Here is a 19,516-nt window from a genome sequence, read left to right as displayed (position 1 = left end):
CATTTTAAAAATTACTCGACCTAGAATTCGAAAGTCTCGTTTGTCTCATTTTAGAAATTACTCGACGGGGGAAATGCGATCTAAATTAGACGGAAATGTTCATGCGACACGGATTATATAAAGGAAATGAAATTACCCGCGATGCTCGATAAGCATATTTTATTAGAATAATCTTAATTTTTTTAAGACAAGGACATGAAAAAACATAGGAATGTTTTCTTATTACGCCCGCTCTCTCACTTTCTTGGTATCCAAAGTAAAAGCAGAGCCCCATCTCGGATCCTCCGTGTCACTGTGCGTGTGTGTGTCTGTCTCTCTCTATAAACCCACCTTTTCTCTCTCTAGAACTTCCCCTACTCCGGCATCTTTTGCGCCCCGTGAGCTCGCACTTGCAAGCGCAAGGAGAGCGGTCGGCAGATGTACAGCCTTGCTGCTGCTGCTGCTGCTGCTCGCCTTCTTCTTCTTTTCTTTTCGGCAGCTCCGCTTCGCTTTCCTTGATTCTGGGTCGATCCCTTTTCTGCTGATTGATGTTGCATTTCTGATCCTTTGGGGGATCAGTGAGTGAGTGATAAAGGGTCGCTTTCGCTGTCGCTCGCTGGTCAAAGCCCGGGTTCAAATTTGCAATCTTTGGTTCTTCGATGAAGCCTTCGACGCGGCTAGATTCGGCTGTCTTTCAGCTCACGCCTACTCGAACCAGGTTCTTTTCTTGATTCGTCTCTCTCTCTCTCTCTCTCTCACTCGCGCATCCAGCTACTGCTTGTTTCGGTCGTCTTGAGTGTGTCTACTCCATCGTTGAAGTAATTGCTGGTGATTATTGTAATGCATCCTCGGTTAATGGGTCGCTCCGTTTGCCTTAAAATTGGAAACAAAAGGAGTCTGCAAGAGTCAATGCAGGATTGTCTTTCAGTATGTGGAGTCTGGATCTATTGTAGCGCTTGTTATTGTTGACAATCGGACGAGGTTCTTTCTGTTGCATGAAGAATCTTTCCACCGAGAAGCCTTCTAGAGTTCTAATGTTTGATCAGTCTGGGATCAAGTTGTTTTGTCTTTATCATGGATGTTGACCCGCATGCCTCGTGCAATTTTTTAAACATTGATGTTCTAGTGGTGAATTATGTGCTTTGCGGACTGTTGAATGAGTCTGGATTGGACTTTGGTACGGAGCTACAACGAGGAGTTACTAGTTTCCCCCTCCACCGCAATCATCGAACAACCGAAAGCCTGCATCCAAGGAATCTTCAGTGAAACCGGCAAACCAAACACTTATTTCTCTCAGTCTGGGACTTTAGTTTATGTTCCTCGGTTTCTTTCATTCCTTGGCCCCTAGTTCAAGCATGGGTATTAGGGTGGCAGCATGATTCTTAAGCCTCTTTTCTATGGTTCTTTGCGGTTGCATTCACCAACTCTTATCCGTGTGGTGGTGTCCCCCACGCACTGGCTGTAGGACAATGAAAGCCTGGTGCTGGCCAACCTGATTAGGGAAGCAGAAATAATTGTTGAAGACCACCACATATAAAGGTGGAAATCCCATAAATGGGTAAAGGAGTAGTGTGAAGGATCTAATTTGAGACTTTCTGATATCATCCTGGAGTTGAGCGTACCATTCATTTCTCTGATAATCTGAGTTTCTTTTATTGGACCTGTGACAAGTGGCATGTAATGGTTGGATTCATCAACTTTAGAAGTGCCACAATGAACAATGTTACTTTTGTTCTAATCTTGTGCAATGAGTAACTTACTTGCTTTTGCACTTTCAAGGGTTGACTGAGTTAGGCATCGGATGTTTACTGCATTTGCAGGTGCGACTTGGTTATAGTTGCAAATGGGAAGAGTGTGAAAATAGCTTCTGGTTTGCTTAGCCCTTTTCTTGCCCATCTGAAGGCTGCACAAGAACAGGTGGCTAGAGGGGGTTACTCAATTATTCTTGAGCCGGAGCCTGACAGTGACGCAACATGGTTCACTAAGGGAACAGTGGAAAGGTTTGTGCTCTGCTGTGATGTGCATGACTATCTGTACTCGCCAATATATCGAAAGTTTGAGTATATTTCTGTATAGAATAGCTGGCTGAGGGATTTGATGCCCATTACAATCATAAGCATGTAAGTAACTCCCAAGAACGTTGACTGAATGACTTAACAGAATATCTTTTGTAAGTTTTCATGTAACTTTAAGACGTGGCAAAGTATTGAAAAAGGTGACAAACAAGGTAGCTTACTAGTGGCAGTAGGGTATTACATTCTTCATATGCGACTCGATACGGGAAAATTACCACATAGGCTTCTACCATTCTGTAAATGGAACTGCTCTCTGGATGTTTGTCTTCTAAACCTTGATTCTTGACGAAGATAAATTGTGCGTCTACTTTAGCATCTGGTTTGCAATTGAACCAGAAAGAACGTTGACTACTCAAGCTGATTGGAAAACGAAAAGTTCAAATCACATGATTGATATGGGAGTAGTTAGCATGCATGTTAAAAGATGCTAAACTTCTTCAGGTTTGTACGATTTGTGAGCACACCAGAAATCCTGGAAAGAGTATATACTCTAGAATCTGAGATCCTGCAAATTGAGGAGGCAATTGCGATTCAAAGTAACAATGACGGAGGATTACAAAGTGTAAGTTACCTTGATCAATTTTTGAGATCGTTAATATAACAAAACAAATTTATGTGGTTATTTTCCGTGCACCAGGTGGAAGACCATGAAGGGAAACCTGCAGAGTCTGTGGAAGGTACTGTAAATGTGAATGTAGGGTTATTACTTTGTGTTCGAGTAAATCATCTTTTTCCTCTTTGCTTGTTTCTTTACGGGGGGAAAGGGTTGGGAGGTTGTTTGACATTTGAGTCGTCTGCACGTCTTATTTTTCCTTTTCCTTTATCTGACCAACAGAAGATAAACATGGTGCCTATCGTGTTATGCTCATCAATTGTCGTTTGTGTTCCTTTTTCTTCTCAAGCATTTATTGCTCTGCGATACTGAGATATGGATTCTGAATGTAGTAGAACAATTTCTGATGATTGCTCTGACTTATACGGTGTAATGATCACTATCTTGTTGCAGGCGGCAATCCCTTGCTTGAGGGTAGTGAGGATAAAGCTATTGTTATTTACACGGTAAGGGAGCAATTATTTTTGCGTCATTTCATGTCTTATTGTTCCCATTCCAATAGGTTTGCTTAATTTTGTTTATATTATGTTTGTCAGCCTAGTGCACAGCCTTCTAAAGCAAGTGGATCCACCTCACAAGAAGGAAATTCAAAGTAAGTACTATTTCTGAAGATTACTTGAAAGATGATTACAAGATATTGCTGTGCTAATTCACATTAAGGACAAATAGTTTTTCTGGAGGCTTCATTATTTGCAGTTTTACTGCAATTTGATTTCTCTGTTCTATTTTAAAGCACATGTTGGCATTTTAGCCTAAGAAAGCACGCCCGGATCTTGCCATGTGTCTATCCCGTCCCTCTTGGAAGTATATGCACAGCTCTTAGAATCATATTCATCTGAGATGGTACCTGTTAGAAGATGAATAACTGAATTGGAAGGAGCATCATCAATTCTCTCTTTTTGTTCATTACTTCCGAGAGGCAAATGTTGCGTGTCGAAGAAATTAATGACCTTTGAGTGAGAAGAATGCCTTCTCGGGTGAATTATCAGAAAGACATCCAGTAATTCACTCCTTTCTTCTGTGGTGTTGATCGATAGGCCATCGTAGTTATGCAGCGTTGGCTTCAGCTGTATTCTAATTACTTTGTTTATGTAGAGTTCAGCTTCTGAAAGTTTTGGAGACACGAAAAAGTGTCCTTCAAAAGGAGCAAGGAATGGCCTTTGCCAGAGCTGTTGCTGCCGGTTTCGAAATAGATAACTTGGAAACGTTGATGTCCTTTGCGGAATGCTTTGGAGCATCTCGATTGATGTAAGCCCTTATGCCTTTTGCCCATCTGCTCCCGCACTCAATTGAATGAATCAAAAACAGTATTAGCTACAAGTCACATGATATGGTCAGAATAAGTATGCAATTGTGCACTACATGGATTAACATGTTGTATTTTCTCATATGCAGCTCAAGATTGTCATCATAGCTAGGTTAGGTTGTATCCAATCTGTTGTGTATTTTGTTGTCTTTTTCTTTAAAATTTTAGTACAAATAGTTGGGACCAAAAATCAGTAAAGTTGTGTGTGTGGAGAAAAGGGGGAGGGAGGGGGGGGGGGGGGGTGGTGTGTTTGGAGTACGACGACAATTTTGGTGACATTCATACAGAGATGAATTGTGAATGATGGTAAAGATATTAATAGATAGTTGAATTCCATTTCAATTTTGCAACAGGGATGCATGCACTAAATTTATAGAGCTGTGGAAGAGAAAACATGAGAGCGGTCAATGGCTTGAAATAGAAGCAGCTGAGGCCTTGTCCAGCCAATCAGATTTTGCTGCCATGAGTGCATCAGGCATTGTGCTATCTGATGTCTCCAACAAGCAAAAGGAGGCATGGACTGACTCTCGCAATGCACCAGCATCAGAATTTAATGGTCATCCAAGTACTTCTCCAAGTGGAGGTAATTGGCTCAACATGTAGAAAAGTTTAGCATTGTTCTGGATTGTTACAGATGCTTCAATACTAAAGATTAGTTGGTTGTGGATTAAGTCCTGTCCCTGTAACTGCTGAGAAGATTAACAAGAGCAACAAGGAATGGCTGATTAGGAAAGTAATTTTGGATACTTGATTCAGTAGGACAATGAGCTTGGAAACCAATGGAAAAGCAAATTCAATTCTGCGAGACAAATTGCAGATATGATGTTATATGTCGGTCTACACGTAGGTACTCATATAGCATGTCAGACATTCATAACGATTCTGCTGCCTGAAACAGATTGACAGAATCAATTTTTCCTGTTGAAAAGTGCTCAATAAATCTTGTTCCATGCTTTGCTCTTTGTACTGTTACTATATTCTGTTCCACTCACTGAATTTTGTGTTACACGTTGCTCTCTTTACACTAAGAAAATTACTCATGCTAGATGGGAAGCCTCCGATAAATCATCAAGCACCTCACGGTGGCCATGAATATTTCCCAGCTCAATTTCCAAATGCTATGTTCCCGCCATGGCCAATGCATTCTCCACCTGGCGCACCACCTGTGTATCAACCTTATCCAATGCAGCCCATGCCTTACTATCAGAACTATCCAGCAAACGGTCCCTTCTTCCAACCAGCTTATGTACCAGTTCAGGATCCTCGATCAAGTAATGGTCGAAAACCACATCGCAGAAGGCATTCTGTTGAGAGCGGTGAACCATATTCTGAATCAGAAGCTTCAGAGGAGGATCACTCCCCAGAACTAGTTGAGTCGGAGAAGGAGGCTTCGGCACTCCGAAAGAAGACCGGTCGATCAAGTAAGAAGCAATCAGGCACGGTTGTAATTCGGAACATCAATTACATCACTCCGAAGAGACGGAACTCTTCCAATGGTGAGTCATATTCTGCTTCTGATTCCGAAAATGAAGAGGACAATGGAGAAATTGAGGCTAGCCAGAACCTGACCTGGTCGTCAAAAAGGAAAGAGAAGGATGGAAGCTCTATAAACAATTTGATTTCATCTGATAACAATGAAGCACTTTATGGGAATGAAACTGATGGTGGACACTGGCAAGCATTCCAGAGTTTCTTGTTGAGAGACAATGATGAGGAAAAACGTGCTGCTGATGATGGTATGTTTTCAATGGAAAAGGAAGTAAGGTCAAGAAGGCGGCAGACTATGAGGAATGATGATCCTTTAGCTCTTGGAGGACGATACATGGATCAATCTCAAAGGGGGAGCTTGGCGGATATGCAAAAAATGAGTGGAAAATCAAACTTCAGTACTAGAGCGTCTGCTGATGAAGCAATGATGTCTACTAAGGTCGGTCAAGGGAGTGATGGTAGAATGTCTCTTGATGGCCATTTAGATGTCCAGTACACAGAAGTGAATGGCAGAAGGGTTGCTTATAGGAGGACCGAAAATGATGATTTCATGATCCATGGACGCGAAAACATAAATGTTGTTCGTCCCTCTGATTTAGCTGAAGATGAGAATACAACCCATAATTCAAATGCAAAGTGGCCGAGTACTGTGAATGATGATTCCTACATTGTTCCTTTGAGATCTATTCCTGTTAGTGGGATTGAAGATGCTGAACGAAAGGCTTTAGACATTGATTCTGAATTCCCATCTACCAGCCAGAGGACAGAAAATGCATCCAAGCCTAATTATGAGCCTGACTATACAAGCTTGATGCCAGAACGTGGGACAGAGAGAGCATCGATCGGTTATGACCCCGCTCTAGATTATGAGATGCAGGCTCAGAAACGAGAAAATTCTAGCCAGGATAAGAATGAGAAGGAAGAACGTAAGCGGGCCTCTAAGAAGCCGGATAAGGACCAGAAGTCTAAACTTACCCGAGATGCGTTAGACAAGAAGAAGAATGTTGGACCGATAAGAAAAGGGAAGCCTTCAAAACTAAGTCCCTTGGAGGAAGCAAAAGCACGTGCCGAAAGACTAAGATCCTATAAAGCTGATCTGCAGAAAATGAAGAAGGAAAAGGTACTTAATTATTTTGGACACTTTACTGTAATTAAAATATTAATTAGGCATAATGAAACTTGCCTGTTGTTCTCACTCTAGTTCCTACTGGGCCTTCTGTCCTTGTGCATGACCTGACAACCATCATTTCAGTTGTGTTTTAATGAAACTGATTATTTTTTTTGGCTCTTCCGAGTCTTAATCAGGAGGAGGAACAAGTAAAAAGGCTGGAGGCTTTGAAGCTAGAAAGACAAAAGAGGATTGCTGCGAGGAGCAGTTCTATTCCTGCACAGCCTGCTCTTCCATCACCGCAAACAAGAAAACAACTACCAACAAAAACTTCCCCAATCTCTCATAAAGGGTCGAAGTTTAGTGATGCAGAACCAGGTTCTTCCTCTCCTCTACAGAGGTCCTCTGTCAGGGCTCTCTCTGTCAATTCCAGTGAATCTCAGAAAACTTCGAAGACAACCAGATTGAGTGCTGCCAGTAGCTCAGCTGGGAATAGGCTAAGTCGCTCAGTTTCATCGCTTCCTGCAGAAATAAAAGAGAATGCCAGTGTCACACCAGAGACAAAGGTTTCCATGGCCAGAATTAGAAGACTGTCAGAGCCTAGAACCAGCAGCCACAGTGTTTCTTCAGTGAAGCAGCGAAACACAGAATTAACGAGACAAAAGGTGTCCGATGGAACTGACAGCAAAAACTTATCTGCAATCATCAGTCTTGATAAAAGCAAGGCTGCTACTCTTCCAGAATTAAAAATAAGAACACCTAAATCGGCTGATAATTGTGGAAGCAAATCAGCCCCAAAGGATGCAGCAGCTCAGGCATCAAACAAGAACAAATCAATGTCTTCTAAAGGTGCTGAACTAAACAATGGGCATGACCCTTTTTCACATCAGAGTGAGGGCGATGACAACCCTATTATTGAAAAGACTGTCGTTATGCTGGAACCTGAGAAGCCCGCCTCTACCATGTTGCAAGCTTCACAAGAAAAAGTTCAGTTGCTTAAAGAAGATAGCGATAGTGGGAAATTAGGAGAGAAGCCAGATATCGTAACAAATGATGTTGCTTTACATCGGCCAATTGCACTAGCCGACACCAATGGACCTAATCAGAAGAACAGTGAAGTTCGTGAGGAAATCAGTAGCCATAAGGTAAATATTTGGTGAAAAAAAATTAGAATTTCCATTTGCTGGCTGTGGACGTGATCTCATACTTGCCATGGTGAGGAGAGTGAAGGTCATCAAAGATGCTCTTTTTTCGGACAAATTAATTAGAATATCCTTGTCCTTTTCTCTTTACAGGTCACAACATGCAATGAAGAAGCATCGATTAAGGTTTTGAGCCTTAGTACTGCTGAAAAACCATATCAAGCCCCTTATGCTCGGGTGTCTTCTCTGGAAGATCCGTGTATGGGAAACACGGAATACGGCAAGGCAATCCCAACATCCTACGAATTTAAGACTGTCTGTCCAGAGAGTATTAAATTCCGTATTTCTGATACAGACAACCTCAAAATAGAGAAGATGCCCGAGACAGTGGACAAACAATCTAAGGAATCAACCAAAGGGTTTAGACGGCTATTGAAATTTGGTAGGAAAGGCAGTAGTTCAACTACAAGTGGTGTTAATGAAGCTGATAATGGAAGTGTTAGTGAATCTGATGCAGATGATCATGCAACACATTCAGCTTCTTCCATCGAAGGTAACTTTTATCAATACTGAATGGGCACTATTCATATAATTGAAGTCATCTTGTGTGCATATTTCTGTAGACAAATTGTGAATATAGCATGTTTTGTAGGACTTGAATTGCTGGTCTGTGATTATGACAACTGTCAGTTTTGTTTCATATTTGCCTACTGCATTGGCTAAAGACGCGTAAAGCCATTTTGGCACAGTGATAGGAAAAGAAAAGGCAAATGAAATACAAATGCTTTCCATTGTAGAATCATAGACACTTTTCCAGTCTAGAAGGTGGCAACCATTCTTTAGCGAGCAAGTCTCTGAGACTGTTGGATGATATGAATGTGTCGTAAGCTGACGACGTAATTACTCTGGACTTAAAGTATTGAACATTTGTCTCTTGGTTTTGCCGGGCATTGCTTACATAAGGCCATAGTCTGAGTCATCCTGATCAGTCGTAATAGATAATGAGCTTGCTGGCTGCCACTATCGCATCAACTGAATGAGCTGGAGTGCCAGCTTTCACTGGCCTAGCTAGAAGCTAATGTTCTGGCTATTATAATTTTTTTTGTAGGAGAATTGCTATAGCACTAGCTAATTTTCAAGTTTTGCCTAGTAGAGTTGCTAATCTGGAAACAGTACTTTTTAGCGGAAGAGTAGTAAGCATTTAGTATGATTCTTTGAAGCTAACTATCTGTTTTTTGCTTTTCTTCTTTGCCCTGGTCAGTCTCTACACTGAAAAATCTCATTTCGCAAGATGAAACACCTACTGCAGTCAACACTCCAAAAAAATGTAAGCATATCCGGCGACGGACTTCAGTTATATTTCTTGTTTCTTGAAAGAGATCGAATTGTGCTGATATCAAGAATTCTATCGATTTGTCCACAGCTTCTCGTCATTTCTCCTTGCTGTCTCCGTTCCGTAGCAAGAACAGTGAAAAGAAGGTTACGACATAACAAGATTGTGTTTGAAGGTGGGGAAGCAGTGTATTCGTCTTCACATCTGTAACATCACTTGTGGGATCTTACATTTGTGTGATTCGCTTCGACTGTTTTCTTATCTGAAATGGGTATATAGTTGGCCGGGTGTCTTTTCATGTAAGTATGTCTGGTCGTTTTTCATGCGTGGGCATCTTTCATGCACTTTACGGATCTGAAAAATTTTACTACATATGTCTCTGATTCAGTTTGAGCTGTGATATTCAAATCTTTTTACTTAGTCATTATGAACTGTCGTGACCCTAGAGGAATTTATGGTCTGGAAGCTTAAAACTCCTTCGCCGTAGAAAGCAATGGATCTGAAAGGCGATGTACCGTTATTCTGTAAAGATAACGGTATGATCCAGTATACAAAGTAAACGCAAAAAAGTGTGATGAGTACATGAGAAAGGTATATATTTGCATGGGAAAGGAAGGCAGAATGTACATATACAATGATACCAACATAATATGAAGATGGGCTCATGCTGACGAAGAGATCTGGAGATCATCTTACGGGCCAGATCTGGCCTAGGGTTGTGTGACCCCGGCCAGGGGATGTTTGGCTCCAGTTGTCAATTGCCAAGGTCGCTTGATCCTGGCGTCGCCTGGCTGCGTTCGCCCAACCCAGTTTTGGCAGAGGTCATCCGACCTGGGCCAGATATGCTTAGGTCCTATGACCCTGCTAGGGGTTGCTGGGGATTGCGCGACCCAACCGTCAACCGCCGGGGTCGCGACCTTTGGCAATTGCCTCGCTGGGGTTGCACGATCTTGGGCGACGCCTAACGAGGGTCATTGTCCCCAGGGATCTGGCCTGGGTCGCTCGACCTTGGTCTGATCCTTTTTTTTATTTTTAAGTTTCCCTTTTTCTGTCTTTAAATATTCAATATTAATTACTTTTAAATATTTTTCGTTTTAAAATGCCACGTAAAACGTCATGTCTGCATTTAACAGCAGCCATATACTTTTGACGGGATTACCAACTCAAACAAAAAAGCATATACTTTAGCATATACTTTAGAGACAGAAGCATTAGAAGACTAAAAGACGAATGTGGTATAAGAAGACCATTGGCCATCTATTACTCAACTTCAGCATCAGATCTACCACATTACTTTATTCGATCCGCATCAGTAGGCACGACCCTAATCAGTTTGTACGTAGGACTGCATTATCGTTGACGGTTAATCTCATTTAGGGAAGCAATAGCATCCATCATTAGAAGCCGATATCGATCAAAAGAACCAGATGTATATCAGAAAAGCTGATCTGGGCATGAAATGAAATGGTTACACAATATGCTGATGAGTTCTCCAGTCTGTGCTTCTAGTTTTTGAGCCTTTTGATTGCTTAATCTAATTGAAATGATACATCATTGCTCACCAGGAGTATCACAGCCGGGCACTATCGCTCTTTGCCTTCTATCTGTAACTTCATGATGGTTGAGGTGGAAACAATAGTCGGCCCGAAAAAGTTACTCTGAGCTAAGATCAGTTCTCACATCATCAAGGAGTTTTCTTTGCAAACTCCAAATCATCTACAATTAGGATTTGACAATATTTTACAAGTCTTCGAAGCGAAGCACCAAGCAAGAAATGCTGCCTTTGCTCATCCTGGTCAAGGCCTCTTTTGCAAGGCACTCAGATGCTTCTTTTGGGCTCTCCATGTGCCTGACCAGATTCACAGCTTCTTGATTATTCATCACCTAGAGAAAACAAGAGACGCATATGAGCAAGCCTGCGAAAACAGGAAGAAGAAAATGACTAATAGCCTTGTGAATGATAACTTTCGGCATAGCAAACGGGAATACAGAGTAGAAAATTCCTTGAATTGTTTGCTGATAAAGAACATAAAAATGGTGAGGGTATTGACATTTTGTTCGACGAACTTACCTCCCATATGCCAGAGCTTGCCAGTATGATGAATTCGGTGTTTGTGTCGATCCTCTCAACGCCAATCGCGACTTTGGAGCTTTTAGACTGATTAGAGGCGTCTTCCCTGCTAGAAGTCCATGCTAACATCCGACCTGCATAGTAGAGAGGCCCCATCATGTTTCCCGGACATGAACCAAGGAAAAATTATCGAACATTAAAATGTGAGTTAAATCACACAGCACCCTCTGTGCTTTCTTCGAACCACACGAAACCATGTTCAAACATAATCTCACCCTCCTGCAAAAGACTGTTCTTTTGGTACAGACAAAAATTAAACTAATTGCGTGGAATACTGAATCTGCATCAGAAACTGGTTAATAAACACTTAGGAAACAAGGAAACAGGTGTAGATATTCGAACTGAGAAGCCACCACTTACGTTCACCAAAACTCAATCTCTCGTCTTTCTCTTATTAGCACTTAGGTGAGAACCTTATTGCCTCGAGCAATTATGCTACGTCGAGGCAATCACGTTTCGATGAATAGTGAGGCTTAGATTCGTCTAACAAATGATAAATGACTTCCGTTTACCTGGGATGATTCTTTGAGTCCAATGCCTCTCGGCTGACTGCTGGTGCTTGGTTGTGGTCTGCTTAGCCACACCATTCCTGCAAACAACTGCTCTATGGTCACCCATGTCACCCATCACAAGCTTTTCTCCATTCACGACCATCACCGACGCCAAACCCACTTTCATTACCGCCTCCCCATCCATCACCTTCTTGCTCTCCCTTATCTTAGCCCTAGCGCCGAGGTACGCTTTTCTCGTTGTTTCTTTGGCCTCCCTCACTATCTGTGACTGCAAAGATAATATTAAAACTAGCTGCAGAGTCGCAACGGCAACCAAGTCCAGAAATAACTAAATAACAGTAATGTTATCAAGATATTTCATATAGAATCACCACCATTGAATTACTAGATTGTGAAATTGGCCAAAAAAGAAACTAGAATGTGAAACTGTAGAAATGTTTAAGAGGCAAAAAAGGTAAACAATCTAAGTTACCCATAAACTAGATTTCTTATCAGTGCAAAACCAACCTTGAGAATCAGAACCTGGATCAAATATAACAAAAGTTTAAGGCTTTTCGAATGGAAAATTTGATGCTTAAGTGGATAGATTCTGCAAACAGAACTTCAAGTTGACCCCCATAGCTTGATCTTAAAGGGCAATTGACTACAAAATAAATCTTTAAAGTGACACGGTTGCTTTATAGGAGTACCTCATTTAGCTTCTTGTCAAACAAATTCGATTGCAAGTACTTGGTGACTCTATCTCCTACTTGAGCATCAAAAACCCCAAAGAGCCACAGCTCAAGCTCTTGAATTTGCTCTCTTTGAATCACAACCGAGTCCGTGTCCAAGCCCAAGCCATCCTTATTTTCGTGAACGAAATGGCCATGTGATAGTTGCATCATCCATGCAGGCTTCCTTCCCGCCTGAAATTCTTCTTCTTGCTTCCAATGTTTCCAGTCAGAAAGCGTTGAATTTGATATGCCTGAATTGATCACAATGTAGTATACTCATTCAGCTCTGAGGGGGCTATTGTCCAAATTCATTTTTCGTTTTATGCCAGAATTTTCCAATTCATTTTGCTAAACAGAGTTTTACTACATATACTAAATCTTGCTCACTTTGGGAAGTTGAATATCCGGATTGCTAATTAGAACATCTCTTCATGATATACAAGTTTTTAACTTTAATCTTCTGACAACTTTGCAAAGTAAACCTACGAAGTCCACTTTCTTTTTGGTCTTTTTTCTTTCCCGCTTGCTTCAACTTGAACACAGAAAGTGGAAGATCTTTCAGATGAAAAGGCTAAAGGGATCATAAATAAATATTCTTGAATAAAAAACGAATAATGCCAATCACCACTCACACACACACACACACACACACGCAGAGGTTTACCTTGAGCTTCAGGTGAATATCAAGAAGCCCCATGATCCCTTTTTTTCTGGAGACTCCAATGATACACATACAACCCTTGAAACTTGCAGAAAGGAAAAGGATGAATGATAAGAAGAGAGGGAGGTTTTGGAGAAGATGGGAATGTAAAAAGTGAGTTTGGAAAAACTGGAAGGAGGAGATATCAGTTTGGTCTGAAGCCAATAGAGGGCAATTGTGTGTTTAGGATGTTATTTTGGCAGTTAAATGTCAGCTTTGAATGTATCTGCTCAAGACAATTCAAATTCAACTGTCATTTTTTGTAATTATTTTTCTGCTTAGGACTCTTGTCTAATTTTGCCTTAAAATTTTGTCTATTGTTAATCCCTACTAGTATTTGTGCTAACTTATGAAGGAGAGGAATTTTACCTTTTAGGGATTTATAAAAGCTGGATTTTCCATATTTACCCACAAACAGCATTGTTCTACATATATAGGATCTGAAATTAAAATTAAAAGTTCAAAAAGGGCCACGCTTTTTCCACTCCTTTTTTAGCTTAGACGCTCTTTTTTATTTTATTTTATTTTGACAACAGTATCCTTTGTGAGATCTACCACTTATGGTATAGCTCTCCAAAAGTGATCATCTATTATTATTATTATTTGATCAACTTTTTTTCTTCTTTTATTTCTTGCGGGTCCTACTTTCCTTCTTCTTTCTTTCTTTCCTCACTTTTAACGTCTTAGTTCTCCGCTCTTGCAAATCGTTTACGCCTCTTGCTCCTTCTTCTTCTTCTTCTTCTTCTTCTTCGTCGTCTTCTTCTTCTATACATCTCATCGTCCTCTATTTTCTATCTATGATGCCAACCTCATAATCCTCCACACTTCAATTATAAAAGGAGCACTGGTTTTCTCTACCAGAAAATGTAAAAACATCATTAGAGAAAAAAACGATAACATGATAAAAACATGATTTTCAATTCTAACCAGAAATGGGTGATCAACTACAAAATTGATTAATTCTAATCAATCACTTTCGTAAAATTAGTTTTGTTGAAAATAAAATTTTCTAAGAAACCTAATTCTTTTTGCGTTGTCAAGTAAAATCTAGGAAATTTTTAACATAGACACTTCTTTAACAAGATCACTTATTTATAAACTTTCACTTATGTGTCTATCACCATCACTTTTTTACTCAACAAAACTTATTTGCACGGAAGTAAAATCCAAAACTAAAAAGGAAAACATTGTGCCTTTGAATCAGGAAAGTAAATTGATTTGGGGCCACACTTTAAATTCCAATTGAATCATTGACGATAATTTTGTCTTTTCAATGGAAAATGGAGTGGATTAATCGTATAGGGTGTGGAAATAGCACCGCCAGTTCAAAAATATTTGAAAAATTTCTAACTTTTGGGATCATACCTTTGTTTTTCTGGGAAAATTCCGAATAAGGGCTCGAAGTGACCTCATTTTCACATATTAGGGCCTGAAGTAAATCTTGTTTCAAAAAATAGCCTGAAGTGGATCTTGTTTTAAATAAGGGCCTAAAGTGGCTATATACAGTTTCAAATAATGGCGAAAATTTATGTTAAAATTATTTTTGGACGGAAATGTTCTTGATTGGCTGGAATATTTGGCCAGCCGGCGAGCTTAGGCCCTTATTTGAAACTGTTATAGCCACTTTAATCCCTTATTTGAATCAATGTCCACTTCAAGCCTTTATTTGATAAAATGAGGGCACTCCGGGCCCTTATTTGAAGTTTTTCCATGATTTTCCTACTTATCTTTGGAAAAATTTCTGCATGTCTCCACCTTCTGTAAACTATAGAGTTTTAGATCAATCATGGAACAGCCACCTAAGACATAGCGGGGTTTTCAATTGTTTCTGGTGGAGGATTAATTGTCATTAATTAAAACCGATAATTTTTGCCGGTTGTGATTTCTTTATCCACTTCTTTTCAAAGGTCTTTAATTCCCTAGGAAATTAAAAGAGTGTTGGTCAACCGAGTACTTCAATGAATCAAATCCTGGTTTTTGCAAGGCGAACCAGACTTTAAAAACTTCCTTGACCCTTTTCACGTATAACTAATGCCCTCCCTTCCTATTCTCAAATCCCCACCCCATGAGTTAACCATCCGTTTTACTAATGTTAATTCAGTTCTAAAAAATTTTATTTTGTCAATTTACCCAATTAATTTAAATTGCTCACGTGGTGATTTAGAACTCAATTAGTAAAATTAAAAATTTTAAGACGGAATTGACATCGGAATAATAAGTAAAATTGCATGATAAAGTTTCAAACTTTGGCACATTTATGGCACGCGACATGTCCTTGATTTGCCACGTGGGAATCCATAAAGATGAGTGTCCCAACTTCTTAACTAGGAGCGCGCATCGGTCTCAGTTCAACCCAAGAACCAGACCGATCGGTTCCTAATGGTTCTCGCGGAGGATCGGTCGGGTTTCCGGTTCCAAATATTTGGAACAGGACCGTTCGGACCCGCCAATACTTCTTAATTTTTATTTATTTGTTATTCCGACACAAATAGACTCTGTCCAATCCGGTTCCAGATTCCAAGTGGGAACCGACCCTGAAATCGCTCACCCACGTTTTTTCTTTATGTTTTTCGGTCGGAGATCACCCATGCTCTTAACTATACGGAATATAAAAAGCAAAGCAAAGCAAAGACCTCGTCCCTGCAAAGAAAGCGGAGGACCAATGGCTTCGCTTCCGAGCACGGTCCTCAAGGCGGCGCTCGACAACCCCCGCACCATCGCCACGAAGCCCCGCGCCGAGCAGCTCCACGCCCAGATCGTCAAGCGCAAGGGACTCTCCTCCACCTCCCTCTCCTTCATCCTCTCCGTCTACGCCGACCTCAACCTCCTCCGCGAGTCCCTCCGCGCCTTCGCCGCCCTCCCCGCCTCCCCCCCGCCGCCCTCCGCCGCCTGGAAGTCCATCATCCGGTGCTACGCGTCCCACGGCCTGTTCGCCGAGTCCCTGGCTTCTTTCGCCAGGATGCGCGCTCTGGGGAAGTGCCCGGATCACAACGTGTTCCCTTCGGTGCTGAAGTCGTGCGCCTCCTTGATGGACCCGAGGCTGGGCGAGTCGGTCCACGGGTGCGTCGTGCGGCTCGGCGTCGACTGTGACCTGTACACGGGCAATGCGCTCATGAACATGTACGCCAAGTTCCGGAGCCTGGGTGGGAATGTTGGGACCGGAGGTCTTGCGCATGAAGTGCTCGACGAAATGCCGCAACGGGGGAACCGTGATCGCGAGAGCTGTTTGAATTCTGGACCCGGGATGTGTCGGTTGAGCGCATCGGGACAAAATGGAATCGGTTCGGCGGGAAGCAGGAGGGAAGCGTGTTGTCGGAGGGATAGCGTGAGGAAAGTGTTTGATATGATGCCGAAGAGGGATGTTGTTTCCTGGAATACTGTCATTGCCGGGAATGTGCAGGATGGAATGTATGAAGAAGCTCTGGCGATGGTTAGGGAGATGGGGAATGCTGATTTGAGACCCGACTCCTTTACTCTGTCCAGTGTTCTTCCGATATTCGCGGAGCATGTAGATGTTGGTAAAGGAAAGGAGATTCATGGATATGCTGTGAGGCACGGGTTCGATTCGAACTTGTTTATCGGTAGTAGCTTGATAGACATGTATGCAAAGTGTGCTCGTGTCGCAGATTCGTATCGTGTATTCCACATGTTGCCTCAGCGTGATGGCATTTCTTGGAATTCCATTGTCGCGGCCTGCTCGCAGAATGGCATGTTTGATGAAGGTCTCAAATTCTTCCGCTTAATGCTGAAGGACGATGTGACGCCTGGTCCTATATCCTTTTCGAGTATCATTCCTGCGTGCTCTCACTTGACCTCATTACATCTGGGAAAGCAGCTCCATGGATATATCATGAGAGCCCGATTTGATGATAATGTGTACATAGCCAGCTCTCTTGTCGACATGTATGCCAAATGTGGGAAAATTGAGAAGGCTAAGTGGATTTTCAGTAATATGGAGCTGCACGACATCGTTTCATGGACTGCCATAGTAATGGGGTGTGCTTTACATGGGCACGCACTTGATGCCATCTCATTGTTTGAGAAGATGCAAATGGAGGGAGTGAAACCTACCTATGTATCATTTATTGCTGTATTGACAGCTTGTAGTCATGCAGGTCTTGTGGACGAAGCATGGAAGTACTTTAACCGTATGACTCAAGACTTTAAAATTAATCCAGGGTTAGAACATTATGCTGCCATCGCTGACCTTCTTGGTCGAGCAGGTCGGTTGGAAGAAGCTTATGATTTTATCTGCAGTATGCCTTCAGAACCACCAAGCAGCTTATGGTCCCCTTTAATGACTGCCTGTAGAGTCCACAAAAATGTTGAGTTAGCTGAAAAGGTTGCTGAGAGAATTCTTCGAGTTGATCCTGAGAGTATTGGAGCTTATGTTCAGATGTCAAATATATATTCCGCTGCCCAGAGATGGAAAGACGCCGCGAGGTGGAAACTTTCTATGAAGGAAAGGGGCTTCAGAAAGAAACCGGCTTGCAGCTGGATTGAAGTGAGGAACAGAGTCCATGCCTTCTTGTCAGGAGACACATCTCATCCCTACTATAACAAAATAAATGAAGCCCTTGAAGTTCTTTTAGAGCAAATGGAAAAGGATGGGTATAAGCCCAATACAAGTGAAGTGCTACATGATGTTGAGGAGGAGCAGAAAAAACAACTGTTGCAACACCACAGTGAAAGGCTGGCCATTGCTTTCGGCATCATAAGCACTCCTCCCGGGACAGAAATCAGAATCATAAAGAATATAAGAGTGTGTACCGACTGCCACGAAGCTATCAAGTTTATATCAAAGATAGTCGGGAGAGAATTAATTGTGAGGGATAACAGCCGCTTTCACCATTTCAAGGATGGAAAGTGCTCTTGTGGTGATTATTGGTGACATGGTGATACAAGATCAAATCTAGCGAGCAGTATTATCATAGACATATTCAACAACGAATGGATTAGACTGGGCAAGCAAGACGGTGAAATGTGGTTTTGCTGTGAGATTAGATGCCAGTGGATGACGAGTTTTTAAATCTAGTCAGAGAGAAGCTGCATCAAGTAATTAAATGATGCCCGGAAATTGCGAAATGTCTAGTCGATCATCTGATTTTGCATAGACAGACCGAAAAGGGTTGCTAGAAGGAGCAGTTCCATTCCTGATCAGTCTGCTCTTACATTACCGCAAACAAGATTTAAGACTACCAGATTGAGTACCGTCAGTGTGACTCAGTTGGAATAGGCTAATTCGTTCAGTTCAATTGTTGCCTGAAGAAATATAAGAGAACACCAGTGTGACGCTGGAGACAAAGGTATCCACATCCAGGATAAGGAGACTCTCAGAGCCTAAAATGGCCAGTTGCCGCCGTATTTCTTCAGTGAAGCCTCGAAACCCAGAATCAATGGGATGAAATGTTTCCAAGTGAACTGATAGGAAAAAAAGAATATCTGCGAACTTCAAGAACCAGGGCTGCCACTCTTCCCTAATTCAAAATCAGAACATCTAATGAACTGAGAATTATGAAAGCAAATCAGCCCCAAGAGAAGTATTACAGACAATGAATTAAGAATTAATCAGTGACCTCTACCGGTGCTGAACTAAACAATGGCGATGATTGGCTTTCCCATCAGAGTGACAGGGATGACGTCCCCATTATTGGGAACACCGTTGTTATGGTGGAATCTGAGAAGCCTGCCACTGCCCTGTTGCAAGCCTCACAAGAAAATGTTCAGGCGCTTAAAGAAGACGGTGATGGTGTTAGAACAGGAGAGATGCCAGACAAGGCAAAATGGTTGCTGTACATAAACCGTTTGAGCTAGCTGACAGCAATGGACATAATCAGATCAGAAGAAGCATATGTACAGGATCAAATGGGTAACGGCAAGGCAAAGTATTTGGTGGACAATTTTGGAATTTCTATAACTTGGCTGTAGATGGTGATGACACTCTTGTCAAGTTGAGGAAAGTGAAGGTGATGGATCACTCTCTCCTCTTGTATATCTACTCTACCAATGCACTAGTTTTAAGATCTGCTGTTCCAAGAAACTTATTAAAACATCTTTTAGCCTCCGTTCAACTTTTATATATATTGATCAGTTTGAGCAGAACACCTTCGTCCTGCTTAGAATGTCTAATCTGCACAAAAAAAATAAATTTGTTGTTTGAAAACGCTTCGAGTCTTAGTTTTTTCATTAAATTCTGCACAAGTGGGATGTCTAATGCTTAAGGAATCTATCGAATTCCTTTTCGCATTTCAGCTCGGGATGTCTAATGCCTCCCGAGGCATCGCTAGAGTTTTCTAGCCTTGATGCTGACAAAAAACCATATCAATCCATGTAGCAGAAATATGGAATATGGCGAGGCTCTCTGCGACGTCCCTGGATTTGACAACTGTCGGTCTCGAAAATATTTGAAGCCCCTG

At 41.7% G+C, this 19,516-nt stretch overlaps 3 protein-coding genes across 3 annotated transcripts; 2 read left to right on the top strand and 1 right to left on the bottom strand.

Annotated features, from left to right (window-relative positions):
• The first annotated feature begins 327 nt into the window (after positions 1-327).
• On the top strand, positions 328-9,416 carry LOC115688340 (COP1-interacting protein 7). Its single transcript, XM_056312884.1, has 14 exons — positions 328-419; positions 559-697; positions 1,800-1,979; positions 2,496-2,616; positions 2,692-2,731; positions 3,061-3,113; positions 3,204-3,259; positions 3,763-3,915; positions 4,327-4,556; positions 5,020-6,581; positions 6,767-7,714; positions 7,865-8,264; positions 8,973-9,038; positions 9,135-9,416. The coding sequence occupies exons 2-14, from the start codon at positions 639-641 to the stop codon at positions 9,200-9,202; spliced, it is 3,936 nt and encodes a 1,311-aa protein (XP_056168859.1). The 5' UTR covers positions 328-419; positions 559-638; the 3' UTR covers positions 9,203-9,416.
• A 1,368-nt stretch (positions 9,417-10,784) lies between these two features.
• On the bottom strand, positions 10,785-13,097 carry LOC115688341 (putative protein phosphatase 2C-like protein 44). Its single transcript, XM_030614137.2, is given in 6 exon segments — positions 10,785-10,928; positions 11,116-11,249; positions 11,688-11,955; positions 12,377-12,600; positions 12,603-12,651; positions 13,065-13,097. Coding segments are annotated over 6 exon segments (852 nt in total).
• Positions 13,098-15,739: 2,642 nt separating this feature from the next.
• On the top strand, positions 15,740-19,255 carry LOC115688338 (putative pentatricopeptide repeat-containing protein At3g23330). Its single transcript, XM_030614134.2, has one exon. The coding sequence runs from the start codon at positions 15,763-15,765 to the stop codon at positions 17,989-17,991; it is 2,229 nt and encodes a 742-aa protein (XP_030469994.1). The 5' UTR covers positions 15,740-15,762; the 3' UTR covers positions 17,992-19,255.
• Positions 19,256-19,516: the final 261 nt, after the last annotated feature.

The sequence above is a fragment of the Syzygium oleosum genome, unplaced genomic scaffold (assembly GCF_021117445.2).
Source record: "Syzygium oleosum isolate NSW1041296 unplaced genomic scaffold, Sole_v2.1 Sole_v2.01, whole genome shotgun sequence".
Classification (NCBI taxonomy): Eukaryota; Viridiplantae; Streptophyta; class Magnoliopsida; order Myrtales; family Myrtaceae; genus Syzygium; species Syzygium oleosum.
The sequence above is the reverse complement of the archived record's forward strand: the minus strand, read 5'-3'. Positions and strand labels throughout refer to the sequence as shown.